The sequence below is a fragment of the Gigantopelta aegis genome, chromosome 3 (assembly GCF_016097555.1).
Source record: "Gigantopelta aegis isolate Gae_Host chromosome 3, Gae_host_genome, whole genome shotgun sequence".
Lineage (NCBI taxonomy): Eukaryota > Metazoa > Mollusca > Gastropoda > Neomphalida > Peltospiridae > Gigantopelta > Gigantopelta aegis.
The window spans coordinates 34,627,911-34,649,741 of NC_054701.1; the positions used below are offsets into that span (position 1 = coordinate 34,627,911).

The following is a 21,831-nucleotide window of genomic DNA, read 5'->3' on the forward strand; positions in this document are numbered from 1 at the left end:
TGTATGCATAACATACAAATATAAATGTGTATTCGTTTTTCATATCAGAAATAATCTTTCCCCACTTAGTTTCCCTCTTCATTTATTGATGATCTAGGCTTTTTAATTTGAAATGCAAACATTTATTCTGTATGCAAGGTGTAAACCCCTAAAAAAAATCACCAAACGCCCCGAAACCAGAATGTTTATATTTGTGCAACCGCAATAAAGAAATCAACAACAAATTAAAACATTTCTGTGTTTAAATACATAAGTGTTAGAATTGTTGTGTAGTTAAGAACACTAATACTTACTTTTGTTTTTAACATTAATATGCTTTGTTCCTTGCTATTTTCATAACTAAGGCTATACAACCAATCCAGCATATCGATCATGAGTTATCTCTTCGCGGCATGACACAAACCCATTAACAAATACAGTCGAACCTGATATAAATGGCACCTTCTACAACAGCTATATTCCTAGAACAGGGCATTTCAGATGTGTTCTTTTTACATACATGTTCATGTATACCTCTGTATAAAGACCACCTGGTCAACAACACCACAATTGTAGATTCTTGGAATAGGTCTTACTTGTATATATATATATAGGTTTGACTGTTAAAGAAAAAATGCTTGGATTGGTGTCACATAACTGAATGAATCACTTTATGTTGTAATTAGTACAGCTGAATCGGGTTTTAAAGACTCATCTGTACATAGGTAACGCCTTTTTCAGAAATGTTATCAAACAGGTGGAGGGTTGAAAACATTAATTGTCATATCCATTACCCATCAAATAAAAGAAACAGGCGCGTGTGCAGGGAACTATGCAGGGGAGGGGTCTAGACTGTGGTGATTAAACTTTGATGGGATGTCTGGTTATGCTCTACCAGAAAATACTTTGAAAAAAAATACAGAAACATTTCTTGGAGCAATTGAGCATCGACACACACTTTACCCCACCTCATTCTTTGCACACACGCTTGATTAAATAATATGCTTTATTTGTGTTTTTAAAATCTCGATGTCTCTCATCGCTCTCACATGTAGAACAGCGCATACCACTGTTACTGATATACCAATTTTGAAACAGTGATTGAACGGTTAGCAAAATGCATCCACTGGCGAGTGTCGATCTTGCGAACCTCAAGTAGAACCTCTGAACTACATTTCGATCCATCTTCTGCTTACAAATGCATATATTTCAATATGTATTTAACTTTTCATAAAGCCATATTTTGTAGTCAATTGGTTGCCCTTTACATTAATCATGTTGCTGACCATAACCATAAACGTGTTCTAAAGACGTATAGTAGTACTAATAAATGGTAAATGTGAAAATGGAAATGTACAACTTACTACTGTTTTGTTTTGTTTTGTTTGGGTTTTTAATTCAATTTCTGCATTTTTTGTTATCACATCCAGTTTCACCGCTTCTTGTTCTTTGAGTAATTGACGTTACATGGGCGTACATAGGATTTTGAAAAGGGGGGTTCCAAAATAGATTGCAGAGATATTCGGCATATATTTCTATGTTGAGTTTTGAAAAGGGGTGTTCCAAAATAGATTGCAGAGATATTGGGCATATATTTCTATGTTGAGTAAATATAATAATGTCAGATATCAATGTCAGATATATTAAATTATAAAAAAAGCGATTTCAGGGGGGGGGGGGGTTCGGTCGAACCCATAGAACACACACACACACACACACACACACACACACCCCATGTATGCCCATGCGTTAGTCTCGGTTCTGTTAATCAGAGAAAGATTATATACTGACAAACAAAAGATATACTACGTTGTGCGACTGTCTAATAAAGTTAATTTATCAATACCGTGGTATAGCTTTTACTTACTTAATGAGTCAACTAGAATTTTTAGAGTATGATCCAGGATTTTGTAAGGAAGGGAGGGGATAAAATTCTAAAAAGGGCAATTTGAGTTTGTCGAAGGCAAATGAGCAAAGGGAGTGGCAATTTAGTCTTGTATTATGTTGATGATGAAATTTGTATAAAGGGCACTTCAAGCGAATAAGGGGCGGGATCGCAGGACAACAGTGTCCCAACCTCCGAATCAGCAATGATTTGCAGATAGTAGTTTGAACCAAACCTGTTCAAGCGACCTTTTTTTTTTTTTTTTTTTTTTTTCAATTATTTATTTATTTATTTTTGGTCTACAACATATTGATGAGTATGAAGTAGTCACGTGTCTGAAGAGGTCAAAGTTTGATGCACCCTTTGATAACTGTTTAACGCAAGTAGTATACCGTGAAGCACAAGTCGTAAAATTAAGTGCTGTAGGGCTTTGTTAGCTTAACTGTAAATAACTGATTAATTACCATGTCCACATGTAAAATATATATGTCAGTGCCTGATCGAAAACAGTCATTAAATTTATTTCATATCAAAACAAAATGCACATGTATACAGATCGTTTTGAAAAAGGTCACATCGTAGTGAGGTGTACTTTTCAGCCATTATTAAAATTAAAATCTTGTAATTTAGCATGTTCGTAGACTTACCTATAAAAGAACATCATTCCCTTGCCTGCCTCTAATCCATTCCCAACCCACCAGACATTGCCTTTGGGCTAGTAAGGTCAAATGTTGTTTGTTTTTTTGTTTTTTTGTATGTACATAATTATATACATGTATTTTGTTTAGAGGTGGGTTGTGGTGGATTTGTAAATGGCTGTAGTGATTTTGTTTGTAGTGTATTTTCAAGTTGTTTTGTTTTTGTGGTAGTTGGTTTTGGCCTGGATGTGGGTGTGGGCCCGGGAGCTTGCTTGTAAATGTGTGGTGGGAGGGGTGTGTTCATGATGTTTTTGTTGTGTTGTATCGTGTTGTTTTGTTTCGGGTTTTTGGTTGTTAGGTTGTTGTCGTTGTTGTTGTTGTTGTTGTTGTTGTTAGTTTTTTTAGGGTTTTTGTTTGGGGTGTTTTTTGGGGGATGTGTGTGTGTTTGTTGCTGTTGGGGGTTTTTTGTAGGTTTTTTTTAGTTGTTGTTTTGTTTTGATGTTGTTTGATGGGGTTTTCGGGGGGGGGGGGGGTATTTATTTATTTTATTTTACTTTTGTTTTGAACACCATACTGGTTATTATCGTCTTGATTTAATTATGGCCTCCTTTAGTGTCTAGGAATGTATGCAGACTTAGGTATAATATGTCAAAGACTCTCTTATAGCTACATTTAACGTGCACGTCTCTATAGTCTTTTTTCTCCTTTATAAATCAAATGTCAAAATTCCGTGTTTCACCAACCTTTCTACCATGATTTATAATTGTGGCTTGGCATATTTCAGAGGAATCGGCAGAAACAGAACCAGCTTGGAAAGGATCTGGACAAAATCTCGGACTTCAGATCTGGAGAGTGGAGGTTCGTCACAGTTCATAACTGTGGTCATATACGGATATATTTTACATACTTTACTATTCAGACATAATCTTCGGTTTACAAAAAAAAAAATATATTTACATTTACACATTATCGTGCGCACGCACACACACACACACACACACACACACACACACACACACACACACACAATCCAAATGAAATTTGATTTCGCAAACGAATTGATTAAACAATAAACATTGTTTCCTCTCTTCTTCATTTTCCTTTTATTTCCTTTGGATCCTTAGTCCAGTAGGTGTGCTTAATATACAAAACAAAGTTTACTTATACCTACCAGAGCTTACAGTCGATATTATGTGCAGATATGGTCATGGATCTCCTAGGTATGGATGGTAAAGGCGTTGATCCGGAAAGTCATTAGATACTGTTATGTATGAACGTCGAGGAATAGGAAACATTTTTCAAGGGAAACAACTTCGACCAGCCTATTAAAATAGTTTTCTGTTTAGCTGCTTACAATACTGAGCGGTTCCAACTTTATATATACATAAAACGTAAAATATTTTGTCATTAATTTCATTCAAGAAAATCTTGCTGACCTATCGCTCATAACATGTCGATTCCAATCCATGAACGTCCATGGCAGTGTTAGTGAATCCATTCTCCCTATGCTATTTCGATGTGAGGTATAATGAATGCATGAAGTTGTGTTACATTGGACATATCATTGTGCACTGTATAATCATAAGTCTACAATATCATTTAATCAGTGAACGTTTAGGGAATAATTTATACACATTATGCATAGTGAAGTGTTAATAGTATGAAAATGGCATCTACTTTTCCCCATGCCTTATGTTTTATAATTATTTTGTTCCAGAAATTCAAGATCGTCCATTGGCCACGTGACGATTATGGTAAATTTTTTGAAGGCGACTCTTATATCATATTAAATGTAAGTAATCGATTAGTTAGTTAGTTAATTAGTTAGTTAGTTAATTAATTAATTTATTTATTTATAAATTAATTTGTTTATTTACTTATTAATTTATAATTAATTTGTTTATTTACTTATTAATTAATTAATTAATTTATTTATTTATTTATTAATTTATTTATTTACTTACATACTTATTAATTTATTTATTTATTTATTTATTCATTTATTTATTTATTTATTTATTTATTCATCATTCATTCATTCATTCATTCATTCATTCATTCATTCATTTCATTTCATTCACTCACTCGCTCATTCATTCAATTGTTAGTTAATTCGTTTATTTGTTCAATCATTCATTTCTATAAATATTATAAAAAGTGTTGCTAAAGGGTGGCAAGGAGGTATAAAAAGGGTTTATTTTTATCAAAATGTATTTATTTACATTATTCATTACATTATTACCAATATAATAAAGAAATTGTGTTTTTCAATTAATTCCAGTATATTTTCATGCTTATATTTTATTTGTAACATTATTATAGCATAACTATACGTAAAATATATTTTTAAAATGTATTTATTCGTTACTTTACTATTAGTATGCTAACTATACGTCATTATTTTTAATTCAAATCTAGACGTACAAATTAGAAGGTGAAGATCAGCTGCTATATGACGTTCATTTTTGGATTGGGAAGTACAGCACTCAGGTTTGTGAAGTATAATACATGTATATTATTTTGCATTGTACCTATACTTTTGGTATTGAATATGTTTAGCGCCAATAAACCCTGTCTTGATACAATAACTGTGCATTTCTTTCTATGTGCCTCGTATACCGTTGAAGAATGGCCTGAGAGTAACAGAGTTTTTATTTCATTTTAACTTATTTTCGTGCTTATATTCAATTAAGGTCCTGAGCACATAGCTATCTGGGCTGTCTGTCCACGACAGTGGGTTAGTTGTTAGTCGTTAGTGGCTAGTGAGAGAGAAGAGGGTGTAGTGGTCTTACACCTACCCAATGAGTCGTTAAAACTCGCTTTGGGTGGGAGCCGGTACCGGGTTGCGAACCCAGTACCTACCAGCCTTATGTCCCATGGCTTAACCACGACACCACCGAGGCCGGTTCATAATAGAATTGTATTCTGGTCACTGGAGCGGGATCTAGCTCAGTCGGTAGAGCGGTCGTCTGAGGTGATTTGATCGTAAGGTCGAACCTCTATTATCTGATTGTCCCCCCCCCCCCCCCCCCCATCCCAACCAGTTCCCCGGGTATTTGCTGCCCTGTCTTTGGCAAAGTGCATATAAAAGATATGCTGCTAATGAGAGCAGGTTGCGAGTTTTCTCTAAGAATACATGTCAGGATTATTAATCCGATAATTAATAAATTAATGTGCTCTAGTGGTGTAGTTGAACCAAAACAAACTGTACGATGACACATATGAGTCTTGTTGCCCGTTTTCAGGACGATTCTTAATAAATCAATCTGCTCTAGTGGTGTAGTTGAACCAAAACAAACTGTACGATGACACATATGAGACTTGTTGCCCGTTTTCAGGACGATTCTTAATAAATCAATGTGCTCTAGCGGTGTAGTTGAACCAAAACAAACTGTACGATGACACATATGAGACTTGTTGCCCGTTTTCGGGACAATTCTTAATAAATCAATGTGCTCTAGTGGTGTAGTTGAACCAAAACAAACTGTACTATGACACATATGAGTCTTGTTGCCCGTTTTCGGGACAATTGTTAATAAATCAATGTGCTCTAGTGGTGTAGTTGAACAAAAACAAACTGTACGATATCACAGATAAGACTTGTTGCCCGTTTTCAGGACGAGTATGGCACGGCGGCCTACAAGACAGTGGAGCTGGACACTCTCCTAGACGACAAGCCCGTCCAGCACAGAGAGGTGATGAACCACGAGTCTCAGCTCTTCAAGAACTACTTCCCCAGCCTCACGTGAGTTGTCGCTCCACCAGGGGTCCTACCTACCGAGAGGCAGGGGTCAGTTGCTCCAACCCTCACCTTCTTGGAAAAGCGTCAAATTTAGTTTAAAAGTGTAATTTTTGCTTAGCTGAAGAATGCCAAATATTAGTTGGCTCTGATTCTGTTTCCTCTCCTTTTCTTTTTTTCTAGGCTAGTTACGGCCCTGTGTGTCTATATATATATATTCAGACTTTTAGTTAAAGTTGTAACATTAGCTGTATTCCAAATCTGGTCTGTGTTAACGATTTTTGGTATTCCTTGATAACCAATAGAAAGGATTAGCGTACACGTTTTACTTTATGACATTTGTATGTTAATCTTTGTCCTATTTTAAAACAAGCATAACAGAGAATAGGTATACACTCTAATTTCCCTTTATGACACTTGAGTTCCAGAAATAAATACTCTCTCTCTCTCTCTCTCTCTCTCTCTCTCTCTCTCTCTCTCTCTCTCTCTCTCTCTCTCTCTCTCTCTCTCTCTCTCTCTCTCTCTCTCTTCACACACACACACACACATCTCTCTCTCTCTCTCTCTCTCTCTCTCTCTCTCTCTCTCTCTCTCTCTCTCTCTCTCTCTCTCTCCCAACACACACACATCTCTCTCTCTCTCTCTCTCTCTCTCTCTCTCTCTCTCTCTCTTTCACACACACACACATACACACACATACACACACATACACACACACACACACACACACACACACATCGAAAAGTAAGTCAATAAGCTATTGTGTGTTTTTGATATACAATTGTTCAATATTACAGGTACATGAAAGGAGGTGCCGACTCGGGCTTCAGACACGTCAAGCCGGAAGAGTACAAACCACGACTGATGCAGTTTGAAGGCAAGAGGAAGAACGTCGTTGTTCGAGAGGTTTGTATTATTAGTAACTAAACACAATGTATAATAAATATGACATGCTGTATTAATTAAAGCAGCTGACCATAGTGTGTAAAATATATTTGGCTATATTAAACCTGGTTGGGTTTTTTCCAACCATATTGGACATACGCACGAACATTGAATTGAATTAAATATATGTAACAGAATAAAAATCAACCTCCACTGTGGGGATTCAAGCCACAGACTCTCAGTACGAGAGTCCAGTACTCTACCAACTGAGCTAATAGGGAAATTCCCGATAGCTACTGCCAGTAGGAGCACTTTATACCAGCACTACTACATACTCCCCCTCAAGTGAAGCTGCGTCACGGAGCTGTGGGCCACAGGTAGTTGAACTATTACGGGTTCTAACTGGGTTATAATTGTATTCTTGTGTTAAGAACACACCCAGTCCCTACGGCTCCAAATGTAACATAATAAAAATTAACCTCCACTGAGGAGATTTGAACCACAGACTCTACCAGCTGATCTAACAGAGAAATGCCAACACTACTACATACTATATTAATATATTGTTTGAAAGAAAGAGTGTTCGCCTGATGTAGGTCGAAGGATTGATTTCATTCATTTTAACTTATTTCCGTGCTTATATCCAATTAAGGTTCAAGCACGCTGTCCTGGGCACACACCTCAGCTATCTGGGCTGTCTGTCCAGAACATTGAGTTAGTTGTTAGTTGGTTAGTGAGAGAGAAAAGGGTGTAGTGGCCTTACACTTAACCACTGAGCCCTTGAGAACTCGCTCTGGTTTGGAGCCGGTACTGGGCTGCGAACCCTGTACCTACCAGCCTGTAGTCCGATGGCTTAACCACTGCGCCACCGAGGCCGGTCGAAGGATTGAATCCCTTAGGTGGATTCATTCTTTGTTTGGGTTTATCCGTCCCAATAGTTCCCCACGACTTGTGTATCAAAGGCCGTGGTATGTGATGTCCTGTGTGTGGGAAAGTGCATATAATAGATTCCTTGCTGCTAATGGAAAAATGTAGCAGGTTTTCACTGAAGATTACTGAATCACTGAATTACCGCATCTATGACAACTAATATCCGATCATTACTTAATGAATGTGCTCTAGTGGTTTCGTTAAACAAAACATACTTTAGCCTTGTCTTATAATGTCAAAGGTCGTCCTGTACTCTTCTCCAGGTGTCACTAGCGAAAAGTTCTCTCAACTCGGACAGTGTCATGCTGTTGGATCTGGGACTCCAGATATACCAGTGGAACGGGAAAACGTGCAACAAGGACGAGAAATATAAAGTAAGTAGTCATTGCAAAGGTAAAAAATACTGATATGAGGCAAAGTTTTGATGTTATAAAACAATATTTATTTATCAGAAAAGTACATTTTGGGAAAATGTTTTATTATAGTCCTTCCCACAGCGAACACCTTTTTCATATTATGGAATTTACTACAAGTTAATTATTTCTTAGCTGAACATTTTCTAAATTGTACATAAATTGTTGGGGTTTTTTTGTTGGGGTTTTGTTTTGGGGGGGGAGGGTTGTTGTTTTTGTTTTGGGGGGTTTTGTGTTTGTTTTTTGTTTGTTTGTTGGTTGTTGTTGGGTTGTTTTTTTTTTGTGTTTTTTTTTGGGGGGGGCGTGTTATTGTTATTTCCAAAACGCTTTGACTTTTCTTCTTACGTCTTACCAAACTTAAATTATTTACAAAAGCCTTTAAGTAAGGAGGACAGGATGGACTGTAGGTATTATTAAATTTTGTTCTCCAAGTGTTGCTTTGTGATGACATAAGTTGAAGACATCACGACTAAAATTACGGAAGAAGTCGAATGTTTACCGATTTGTTTTTCAATGTTTACCGAATATAGTGAGGTATTAATTCAAATCTTTATTGATTGGCTAGTGTATAATTCAGAGGTCTCACATTGCAAAATTATTTTCAGCAAATATATTATCCAGAAACCAAATGAGCGATTATTACATTAGCGTGTGTTTCATACGAAATATTACGTGGTAAATATTTGGAGAGTGCTTTATTCCTTAATTGTTATTTTTTGAAGTCCATAGTTTACATTTAATGAGATATCGCATCTGGCAATGTAAACAGTCAGCAACATAACATCATCGTATAAAATTTACTTTTCAATATGCTTTTGTTGGGAGGTCAAAGGTAATAAGGTCATGTAGTATTTGAATGAACGCATTCTTTTGCAGGCAGTTCAGTTCTTACAAAAGCTCAAGTCGGAAAGGGGAGGTAAACCTAAGGTGGAGACCCTTGATGAAATTGACGGAAATGACGTAAGTTTTTTATTGGAGGAGATACAAAAAATATTATATGTATTTATTATTATATGTATATGTTATTTGCATATATAATTATGTGTGTATGTGTATATATGCACGCGTGTATGTTTATGGATATTTGGTTAATTGGTTGGTTGATGGGTTGGTGAGTTGGTGGGTTGGTTGGTGGGTTAGGGAAGGAGGGAGGTAGATATAGTAATAGAAAGATTGGTCAAACACGTAATTTATAGTTGAAGGGAAAAATAACTCTGGAGACCTTTGACATATTATTTCTAACTCAGCACACATTCTTAGACATTTTAGGTTTGTCCTTTTGGAACTCGTAGTCAAACACTAACTTCTTTAGTCTAAACTTGACGTGTTTGTTGTTCTTCAGCCAGATTTTTACGATTGTCTGCCTGACGTCCCCGACGACGATGACGTCGATGACGATGATGATGAGGTCATAGAAGACAAGAAGCTTGTAAGGTAAAAAGTGATGATCCTGACAGTAACCGCAGCGATGTGTACAGTGTAGGATTTGGTAACGTGGATCCCCCATCTCCTCTTTCCTTCTCGTCCTCTCTGTCTCTCTGCCATCTACCATTGTCTGTCTCTGTCTGTCTGTCTGTCTGTCTGTCTCTCTCTCTCTCTCTCTCTCTCTCTCTCTCTCTCTCTCTCTCTCTCTCTCTCTCTCTCTCTCTCTCTCTCTCTCTCTGCCTCTGTCTGTCTGTCTGTGTCTCTTTCTCTGTCTGTGTGTCTCTCTTTCCCAGTCTCCCTATTTATCTTTTTCTTTCTTTCTGCCCATCTGTCTCTCACACTGTCTCTCTCTTCCAATCTCCCTATATCTCCTCTCTTTCTCTCTGTCTCCCTCTCTGTCTGACCGGCCTCGGTGGCGTCGTGGTAGGCCATCGGTCTACAAGCTGGTAGGTACTGGGTTCGGATCCCAGTCGAGGCATGGGATTTTTAATCCAGATACCGACTCCAAACCCTGAGTGAGTGCTCCGCAAGGCTCAATGGGTAGGTGTAAACCACTTGCACCGACCAGTGATCCATAACTGGTTCAACAAAGGCCATGGTTTGTGCTATCCTGCCTGTGGGAAGCGCAAATAAAAGATCCCTTGCTGCTAATCGGAAGAGTAGCCCATGTAGTGGCGACAGCGGGTTTCCTCTCAAAATCTGTGTGTCCTTAACCATATGTCTGACGCCATATAACCGTAAATAAAATGTGTTGAGTGCGTCGTTAAATAAAACATTTCTTTCTTTCCCTCTCTTTCTCTGTCTCTCTCTCTCTCTCTCTCTCTCTCTCTCTCTCTCTCTCTCTCTCTGCCCATCTGCCTCTCACACTGTATCTATATCTCTCCTAATTCTCTCTCTCTCTCTCTCTCTCTCTCTCTCTCTCTCTCTCTCTCTCTCTCTCTCTCTCTCTCTCTCTCTCTCTCTGCTCATCTGTCTCACACTTTCTCTATATCTCAGAATACTGATTTCTCCACACACACACACACACACACACACACACACACACACACACCGCCTACGCAGTCCATCTTCATCCTCTTTATCTGACTTTCGTCCATCAAATCACCAAAACACACCGCTCCTGATAACAATATCTAGATCAGAAATCTAGTCTGTCTACGGCCAATTTGTGTGTGCTGGAAAGACGTGCTTGCGCATCAATGGCATTGTTAAAACCAAGAAGAAGAAATGCCGGGCTAATTATGTTGTGGCAAAGACGAAATTGCAAGCGCAGAAAGCTAAAACGTCAACACCAGTATCGGATGTGGCCAGTCTTCCAGAATAGACCGGTTTATTAGAGTGAATGCCTTTATTCACTCTGTCAGTTTCCGATTGATGAAGGGCAAACTTAATAAAGGAATTAAGTACATCTCGGTTACCGAACTTGTGTTACTTGTATTGCAGTCTGATTGGAATTATGTAGAAAATAGCCACACGACGCCTGCTCTCAGTTTGGTCTAAAATACACAGAGACTGGTCTGGGTCTGGCGAGTCAAACTGTAGTGCATATTTTATGTTGTCTGTTGCCAGATCTGTAGTTCGTGTGTCAAAATCGGAGGACGAGACGTAGCCCAGTGGTAAAGCGCCCTCTTAATGCGCGGTCGGTTTGAGACTGATCCTCAGTGGGCTATTGGGCTATTTTTTCGCTCCAGCCAGTGCACCACAAAGGTACATCAAAGGCCGTGGTATGTGCTATCCTGTCTATGGGATGGTGCATATGAAAGATCCCTTGCTGCTAATCGAAAAGAGTAGTCCATGAAGTGGCGACAGCCGGTTACCTATCTCAATATCTGTGTGGTCCTTAACCATATGTCCGACGCCATATAACCGTAAATAAAATTTTAGGTCAGGTCAGGTTAGAGTGTTTAACGTACACATTCAGAACAAGCTGTTGTAGCGCACGCCTGTCCTGGGCACATATGCCGGCCTCGGCAATAAAATGTGTTGAGTGCGTCATTAAATAAACCATCCCCTTCCTTCCCGTCTCGGAATTGGCCACTAGCGATGTCAGAGGCTAAGTCCGGGGTGGGCGTGCCTGAACCTTTAGTGGATATGGGCACGGTAATAGAATTCCCGTTCCCAGTTTCGTATATTTTGTAACATTCGACCCAGTGCGTTTCTTTTCCGACTGGTAGCGTACTCGCCAGACCCTAGCCCCAGACCCATCTTAGAAAACTTAATTCCAGACCATGTGGTACATGCATATTAAACGAACTATATTGGTTGCCACCAACATTGGGCGTGTAGGGTACCCAGGATTTTATATTGGGGGGCTACCCACATTGGGCGTGTAGGGTACCCACACTGTCTAGGACTTGTGTAATGTGGCGACACATATAAAAGGTGTTGGGGGGGGGGGGGGAGACATGCGATTGAGGGGTGGGGGAGGTGGCATGCTCTTCCACATCTGGCTACGCCAGTGGTTTTAATTAACAAATGTTGGGGCGAGACGTAGCCCAGTGGTAAAGCGCTTGCTTGATGCGCTGTCAGTTTGGGATCAATCCCCATCAGTGGGCCCATTTGGGCTATTTCTCGTTCCAGCCAGTGCACCACGACTGGTACATCACAGGTCGTGGTATGTGCTATTATGTCTATGTGATAGTGCATATAAAAGATCCCTTGCTGCTAATCGAAAAGTGTAACCCATGACATGGCGACAGTGGGTGTCCTCTCTCCATAAAACCATATGTTTGACGCCATATAACCGTAAATAAAATGTGTTGAGTGCGTCGTTAAATAAAACATTTTCTTCCTTCCTAACAAATGTTACATTTTTCACTTAGAGTATGAATATCTGTACGTCATGTAATGTAGTTCTGGGCATCCTAATGTTTGTAGTAGCTATATATGGATTTTTATCTCAAATAAGCGTATGTGGCAGTTTATTTCTTCATCTAACTGCCAAACAAAATTTGCAATAATTGAATCCTAGAGAAACCCCAAATGCATTTATAATGCTTTAGATTTTACTTTAGACTTTATTACACAGACGTATTGCATGTGAGGAGATTATTAAGCTATTTTAATGGTTATGAACCCGGTGTAATAGCCCAAAATATAACCCCCGCCAAACTATACCCGGGGTATAAACTGGACTAGACCAGAATATACCTCGGGGTATAAAACAGACTAGCCCAGAATATACCTTTCTAGTCTGTATTTCAATGTCCAGAGGGTTTTTTCCCATCATAATTTATATTTTTTGGACTAGAGAATATCGAAATATTTTTATGAAAGCAATAGTTGCTTTTTTTTTAAAGCTTTATTATTATTATTTATTTATTTATTTTGTATACAGGTTAGTAATAAAATAAAAAAGAGGGTTAGGGGTATAAAACAAGCTAGCCCACTTTAACCCCGGGTATAGTTTGGCGGGGTGGGGGGGGGAGGGGGTGGGGGGGGGGGGGTATATTTTGGGCTGTTACGCCGGAATACTCCCGTTAAAACATGGCCGTATAAACGAATGGTGGGGCGGAAGATCTGTGTCTCTCCCCAAATACACATACACGTGAGGTCCAAAACATTTACTACATTTATATTTTATTTATAAACCCCCACCCCCACTCCCACACACACACTTCACATATCGTTCCCGGGGCCCTGTAAAGGTACTTGCTCCATTCTGTGTACGTGGAGAAATGACAGTCGTCTCAAAATGGTGTTTGCCTTGGAATTATGGATTCCACCAGGTGACGCCATAATAAGCCCATCTGACAACTCTTTTTCGTACACAAATTATTAGGTATAAATCCAGTTTTTAAGCACGTTTTTAACATTATGGCAACCTGAAACTCAATAATTATTATAATTAGACACTGATATTCTAAACTAGAAAATATATTTAATAGGTATTTAATTTTGGTCGTTGAAAGCCCTCACACCCACCCCCTTCTTCAATCAAATTTACTATTTTCTCTAATGCAACTTTCGGGGGAGCATGATTCGAACCATACACACCCTAAAAACTTCGCTCCCTGTAAAATTGTCTGCGCATGCGCTAACAACTTTTAATACCGCCCGCTAAGAACTTTTAATGCCGCCAGACTGCTTCTTTTTTTTTCACTGTATGTATTAATTTTAGTCTTTATTGCGATGATTAGCTTCTCACTGCGTCCATCATAAACGAAGAATGGCATATTGCATGCAGACAATGATTGCAATGCCGTTCAGTCGCTGTCAGTTCGGAATCCTGTCGACAATGTGCGCTGTTGGTGGACATTCTGAATGTCAGAAAATCAATCTCCTTTAACGAGATTTTAACGTACTGTAAGTTTATGTTGTAATCCAGCTAAAAAAACAAAGAAGAATAAAGTGTGGACGTATTAATTTGGTGGACACGAGGATTAAAATTAAAACTTATCACATTACATTATGTAACATTATAGAAAAGTAATAATATAATGTATTGTTACACCCAAACCACAGTTTCTCACCACAGTTTTACCGTAATTCAGGAATATTTTCAGTTTACGGTGTACCAGATAAACCAGAGTTGATCTTGAATATTTAGTTTAGTTTTCTATATTCTTAAACGTTTTCCACAGAAAAAAACCTTATTGATCTCTATTTATATATTTAATTGTCCTTATTCTTACCCCCCACCCCCACCCCTCCCGAAAACCACCAAAACAAACAAACAAACAAAAAGAAAGAAAACCCAAAACCCAACAACAACAAACAAATAATAAAAAATAAAAAAATAAAAACCCCAAAAGAACAAAAATAAACACCGTTCTGATTATAGTTTACCAAGCTCTAGTGGCGTCGTTAAATAAAACAAACTTTATAGTTTACCAAGCTCTAGTGGCGTCGTTAAATAAAACAAACTTTATAGTTTACCAAGCTCTAGTGGCGTCGTTAAATAAAACAAATTTTATAGTTTACCAAGCTCTAGTGGCGTCGTTAAATAAAACAAACTTTATAGTTTACCAAATATTGCTATTGATATTTTACCGCATTTATCATAATATTTTGAAGAAAGTTTATTATTATTCTTTTGCATTTTTGCAGACTTTCAGATGAAAGTGGCTCGCTGCAGTTTACCACTGTTAAGGAAGGAGACGGCATATCAAAATCAGACTTTAAAAGTCAGGTAGGTCAACTATATAGTGTACATAATTACAAACACGCACACATTAAAAAGCCTATTTCTTAGAACATCTTATCGTTGGCCACATCTTGACATTTAATTACACGACTTAAAATCATGGTGTTCTGGCGTGTCGCTGGTGCTGTCGTGTACTATACTAACACTGATGGCAAATGGATACTGACAGGGTCCCGTTAGGCTGTCTCTTTGGCAATGAGCTGTACTCCATCATTTTCTCTTTACTCGGTGTGGATGGGCGTCGACTGATTAGACATGTTCTGCGATGCCTTTTAATTTAACATCAATTCCATTCCTTTGCTTTTTTTTTTTTGCTTTTTTTTTTTTTTTTTTTTTTTTTTTTTCATTTTCTGTGGTTTGGTTCATCATACATCCGTTCGTTTTTCTTTTCGTTTCTTTTTCACAGAAAAGTCATACTTTATGTTTTCTAATGGCTGGTGACGATGGTACCTTCCGCCTGACAGGGGCTTAATTAGCCCGCTTCTCTACTTTTTTCATTTCCCTCTCAACTCAATTTAGCGGGAGATCTAATAGAGAAGCTTTCTAGCACAGATCCGAGATCCTGCCATCACAACTGATTGGCAATAAAGTCGGGTTTAGTCGAGTGTATAGATTACCGTGCCGATTTCCAATTTGCGAAGATGACATAACATTGACGACCCACACTGCATGCTGATGGCCAGGAATGGGGGTGGCTTTTTTAAAATTAATTTATCAGACAGGAATAGTTTCTGGTGGTTTTTCTTCTTTTTTTTCTCTGTTTTTTCAATCGGTGGTGGGGGTTTTTTGTGGGGGGGTTTTGTGGGGGTTTTAGCGAAGAATATAAAAGATTGGATACAGGCTGTTTTGTAGGAAGGAGGTACAACGTTAGAAAACCTACCTACAGTTATTTCCGTTTGATATTGTATTCCCCTGAGAAAGTTTAATTTGTTTTAACAAAACTGGGATTGTAATATATTGTCAATAACATTAGCTTTGTTATCTACAATGGTAAATGTAAACACCCAGCCGACCACAATATTTCATATCTATAATGAAACAAAACTAAAGTCACTATTTATCCTTCATTTCGATTCCATCCAGAACTTTTATTACAATTTCTTGGAGATACTTCTTTTATTCTAAATTTTAATACTACCTATCTGTGATATTTGTTGGGTTTTTTTTGCATCAGTTATAGTCTATTCTATTCTATTTATCCTTTAAACTCTGGATTTTCGGTACATTTCTAAGTTTGTGGTAAGCAGCTCTACCACCATCACCCTCTGGATCCACTCCTGGTATGTTTTATTTAATTTAAGTCGCTTGAGCCAATTTTGTTGTTGTCTGTTACAGGATGTCTTCATTCTGGACACCGGAAAGGGAGTGTTCGTGTGGGTTGGACGTAGGACGTCAGAATCGGAAAAGAAAAACAGCCTAACCTATGCCCATGTGAGTGTATTAATACAACAAATTGCTTATATAGTGGGGGCAGGACGTAGCACAGTAATAAAGCGCTCGACTGATGTGCAGTCAGTGTGGGGTCGATCCCTGCCGGTTGGCTCATTTGGGATATTTCTCATTCCAGCTAGTGCAACACGACTGGTATATAAAATGTTGTGGTATGTGCTACCCTGTATGTGGGATGGTGCATATAAAAGATATCTTGCTACTAATGGAACAAATGTAGCGGGTTTCCTGTCTGAGACTACAGGTCAAAAGTACCAAATGTTTGACATCTAATAGCCGATGATTAACAAACTAACATGCTCTAATGGTGTCGTTAAACAAAACATCCCTTGCTACTAATGGAATAAGGAAGCGTGTTTCCTCTCTTAGACTATATGTCAAAATTGCCACATCTAATAGCCGATACTTACTAAATCAATGTTCTCTAGGGTGTCGTTAAAGAAAACAAACTTTAACTGTTTTGTTGGCTTATATACCATTAACGGTGATTGAATTTCCGTCATATTGACAAACCACAACTGGCTGCTATTTCAATAGATGAATATTTTTTTATTTACTTTATACGTTTCTCCAAAGATTCTCGAAGAAACAACTGTACACACCGAGTGACAAGACATTACAATGTTAATATTTTTAGTTCAAGGGTTTATCCTGAGTTTGCAACCACTGTTAGATGTTTTCGACTAACAGTCTTTTTGGCGACTAAAATAGGATATTAAATATTTATTTAGAATATCATTGTCTGTATATCCAATGTGTTTGCTGTCGTATGCTAATGTTTGAAGCAGTCAGTTTTTAAAATTTTACTTCTTAATTTAAAAACAAATTCATACCAGGACTTCTAGATTATAGTAGCCCCTCTCCCATTACTAGTGATATTAAATGTTGGGCTAGTAAATAACTACCATGCCCGACGGCTAGTGAAAAAAAGTCAAATGCTGCAGTTACGTCTATTTTGTAACTATATATATCCTGCCCCCCCCCCCCCCCCCCCCCCCCCCACCACCACCATCAAGTGTTAGTGTTTTTAAGCTCTATCTCCCTGTTTAGGTGTCATATCCGATGATTACTATTATTTATTAAAATTGTCTTAACTTAAAGTAAAATAGGGCTAGTGAATTTTTAATCGTGGCTAGTAAGTTATAAAATCATTGATCACAGGGCTGGTAGGATTTTATAAAAATTCTAGAATCCCTGCTAGTGCAAACAATCGGACGGCTACAAACACCTATTTTAATGTAATTTTAATCATCATAAAGGTTCTGTTAATCGGAAACATCTTACAATGGAAACAAACTCGGGTCAGTCCCTTTAATTATGAAAAGATTGTACGTGGGATCAATTAATTTGTACTGATTTACAGTTACAGTTTCAATTACAATTTGTTTTGTTTAATTAATTTGTACTGATTTACAGTTACAGTTTCAATTACAGTTTGGGTTTTTTAACGACACCACTAGAGCACATTGATTTATTAATCATCGGCTATTGGATGTCAAACATTTGATCATTTTGACATATAGTTTTAGAGAGGAAACCCGCTACATTTTTTCATTAGTAGCAAGGGATATTTTATGTGCACCATCCCACAGACAGGATAGCACATACTACGGCCTTTGATATGCCAGTCGTGGTGTACTGGATGGAATGAGAAATAGCCCAAATGGGTCCACCGACGGGGATCGATCTTAGACCGACCGCGCATCAAGCGAGCGCTTTACCACTGCGTTACGTCCCACCCTGTAGTGGTTTATGACAAATGTATTTAAAAACAGCAAACTATGACCTTAAGAATGGACTTTCAATTTTTTTTTTTTTTCCAGATGTACCTACAGAAGAGTAACAACCCACTGCAGCCGGTGACAGCTCTAAAGGAAGGTCAAAAATCACGGGAGTTTGAAATTGCAATCACAGCGTAATCGCGCTCCGTGATATCTGTGTTATTAGAAATACTACGGTATTTGAATGCGGTGGATGGAAACACTCACAAAAAATACTGACATATCTCAAATAGTGGACGGTGTTAAATATGTTTAGAATATTGTCCAGTGCTAAAAACAGCTGTTGTTACCGTCAAACCTGTTTATAAAGATCGCTAATGCTACTGGACTCCAGTTTTATGAAGCGATCTTAGCGCTAAGATCATCTTAAGTTTATTAGCTAGTTATGCACAACGTGATCTTAGCGTTGATCTCGTAAAACGGGGCCCTGGTCGTTATATTCAGGTGACCTTTGTATTCAGGTTTAAGTGCACGAAGTGTCCTTTACCGACAGGCGGTCGTTATGCAAAGTGGTTTTTACAGTAAGTTTGAATGAATGTCTGTTACATAGACCAACATAAAAAATAGTATAGTAAACAAAATATATTTGAAATACTGGGCAAAGCTGAAAACAAATATAATATTACATTTACAACATTCGGCAAAGTTGAAAGCAAAAAATGTTGCCTAGCGCTAAAAACTAATACAATTATGTCTACCATATTGTTCAGTGTTGAAATAAAATTACGTTATGCCTAAGATATTCAGTAGAGTTCAAAACATGTTTGTCTTCAGTATCGCTTAACCAGTATCATTTTGTATCTGTTGAATAGTGGTAAAAGTTTAAAAAGCATACCGCATACCATATATTCTTGATTAGAGGCCGGGTCTCGAGGCGTTTTGAAAAAAAAATAGACGCCTGCCTTGAATAGAAGCCTGCCTTTTATAAAGGCCTACTTCTGCTGCTGTAGCTTTGTCAAGTTAATGGCCACATTATATTCCTCACTCCCATTGCCTGACGTAAAAAGCTAATATAAAAACATAGTGAGAATAACATGAAAGAAGAAGCTAAGTACGCAAGCCTACATTAGAAGATGTTACAACAAGGCTATGTTAGAAACGTTTACACGAAAAACCCCACATAGAAGCTTGCAGTGTATAGAGACTTTCCTTGAAGAGAGGCCTGGTCTAGGAGCGACGCGAGAAAACAAATTAGAAGACTAGTCTTGTATTCAAGGAATTACGGTATATACTTACAGAATTATATATATATATATATATATATATATATATATATATATATATATATATATATATATATAATTTCTATATGTTAAATTTCTAAATGTTAAAATAAAAAATATATGCCAATATAACTGGTAAGTCGTGAAAACAAAATATTCCTAGAATGTTGGTTTTATGAATATTATCCTACTAAGGATTTCAAAGAACATTTATATTACATATGTTTAATGTAGAACAGGTGCCCCGGGATCATGTAGATGAATTAGTTGGCTTGGTGGTAATGGCATAGTGAGCGATACTAGTATTCAGGTTTATATAGCACATAAAATATATTGACTAAACCACAAAATGTTGATCTTCATGCTGTTACTTTATAACAGTTTATTAAGGCTTGTTCGAAATTCATTGTTAAGAACGGTGGGGTTAATTTGGGAATGGTTTTGTATTGTTTTGTTTTTTTTCCCCTTTTTTTCTTTTTTTTTTTTCATCTAGAATTGCTTTCTTGATAATAAAATAAAAACCAATACTGAACCACTGTGTATATTTAAAGCAGTTGGAGCAAGGTTACGTTTTATGCCCCGCGATGAAACGATTCACGCCTCGCGATGGAACGATTCACGTCCCGCGATGGAACGATTTACGCCCCGCGATGGAACGATTTACGCGCCCCGCGATGGAACGATTCACGCCCCGCGATGGAACGATTCACACGCCCCGCGATGGAACGATTCACACGCCCCGCAATGGAAAGATTCACGCCCCGCGATGGAACGATTCACGCTCAAGTTTGAGATGATCTTGTGGATGATTATGTTCATGGATAAGCTCATGAAAGGGCAGATTAATCTGCGCTGTAGTCTGTTTTCAAGAAATCTTTAATTGCATTTACATCATATCCATATTCCCAATGGTCGGATCCAATCAAATAATGTCTTACAAAGAACAACAGTAATGAGCCTATCAAATGATTCTCTACAGTCACGATCGCAAGCACAATAGACAAGCGTATAATTCCGGCGTGGTAATCGATAATTTTCGTTTCATTCCGTCTGTATTATAATTATCTCCGATGGGGTAATCGACTGTTTTTGTGACATTCCGTATTCTGACCTAGACACCATATCACGTAGAGTTTAGAAATTAATTCGCATCGGCGTAATGCAAATTCCGTTCAGATTGGATCCAGCCATCTGGTACGCTGATGCCCTCGGATATATTACATTCGATCCAGGTGGAGGAATTTTGAAAAAAACCCCGTCCTAACTGATAATTGGTTTACTGGCGCTCGCTGCCGTAAATAATAATGACATTCGCGGCCCCCCAAAATAAAGTGTGATATCTCAGCCTCCTGGCAGGTGATCAGTGGCTCTCTTATCTAATTTCTGCGAAAACAAAAGTGAGTGGGTGAACTGTTTTGGATTTAAGTCTTTTTGTCGTGATATGGCGGAGTATTGTTTAAGCACGGAAACACAGCTCAAATGGATCTCTTATTAGTTTGATAATAGGGTAAAAAAAAGATAAACTTAAACATCATTTGATGCCTATCATGCATATAACCACTTTTATTATTATTATTGTTTTGTCTCATTTTTTCAAATTTATTTGAAAAATAATATATTAGAGTAAGTTTGTTTTCAATATTAAATTAAAGTTTTTCGTATTGTATGAATATATATGACGCATAATAAACACATCAATTTGATAAATCTGATGTCTTGACTTTTTAAAATTTTCTTTCTCGCGTAAAATCCTGTTTGGTGTTATGCGAAATAACCTGATTACTTGGCAGCATGAATATCTTCTCTCAGCAGAATATCATATTCTCATTACATAATGTACTGCGGGGGTCTATCCCCAGCCGCTCTCATTAGTTACAGCCCTTTCCACAGCTACACACAGAGACAGGCATACAGATAACTTCTCTATTTACGTCTCACCTTGTGTACAGATTAACTACAGAATTCATCAACAATAATATAATAATATAAATATAAATGTACACAAGCCACTCTTATGGGTTATAAGAGAGTTTATCAGGTTTAGGCGTTGGAAGATGCTAATAATTGGCTGGGGAAGGGGAGACAAACGGGGGTGGGGGGCATTAATTATTTCAAGCACAAGCACGCACGCACACGCACGCACATAAAGTCTGTTTTGTTTAACAACATCACTAAAGCACATTGATTTATTAATCATTGGCTATTGGATGTCGAACATTTGATAATTTAGACATATAGTCTTAGAGAGGAAACCCGCTACATTTTACCATTAGTAGCCAGGGATTTTTTATATGCACCATTCCACAGACAGTATAGCACAAATCACGGCCTTTGATAT

At 37.8% G+C, this 21,831-nt stretch overlaps 1 protein-coding gene across 1 annotated transcript in view; it reads left to right on the forward strand.

Annotated features, from left to right (window-relative positions):
- LOC121367930 (gelsolin-like protein 2) overlaps positions 1-21,200 on the forward strand; it is a 28,770-nt gene extending 7,570 nt beyond the window's left edge. Inside the window, exons 4-14 of the mRNA XM_041492385.1 lie at positions 3,287-3,360; positions 4,220-4,294; positions 4,921-4,992; positions 6,120-6,247; positions 7,039-7,147; positions 8,320-8,430; positions 9,346-9,429; positions 9,812-9,903; positions 14,944-15,025; positions 16,376-16,471; positions 18,313-21,200. Coding sequence (XP_041348319.1) covers positions 3,287-3,360; positions 4,220-4,294; positions 4,921-4,992; positions 6,120-6,247; positions 7,039-7,147; positions 8,320-8,430; positions 9,346-9,429; positions 9,812-9,903; positions 14,944-15,025; positions 16,376-16,471; positions 18,313-18,408 — 1,019 coding nt within the window. The 3' untranslated portion in view covers positions 18,409-21,200. The remainder of the gene's footprint in view (positions 1-3,286; positions 3,361-4,219; positions 4,295-4,920; positions 4,993-6,119; positions 6,248-7,038; positions 7,148-8,319; positions 8,431-9,345; positions 9,430-9,811; positions 9,904-14,943; positions 15,026-16,375; positions 16,472-18,312) is intronic.
- Positions 21,201-21,831: the final 631 nt, after the last annotated feature.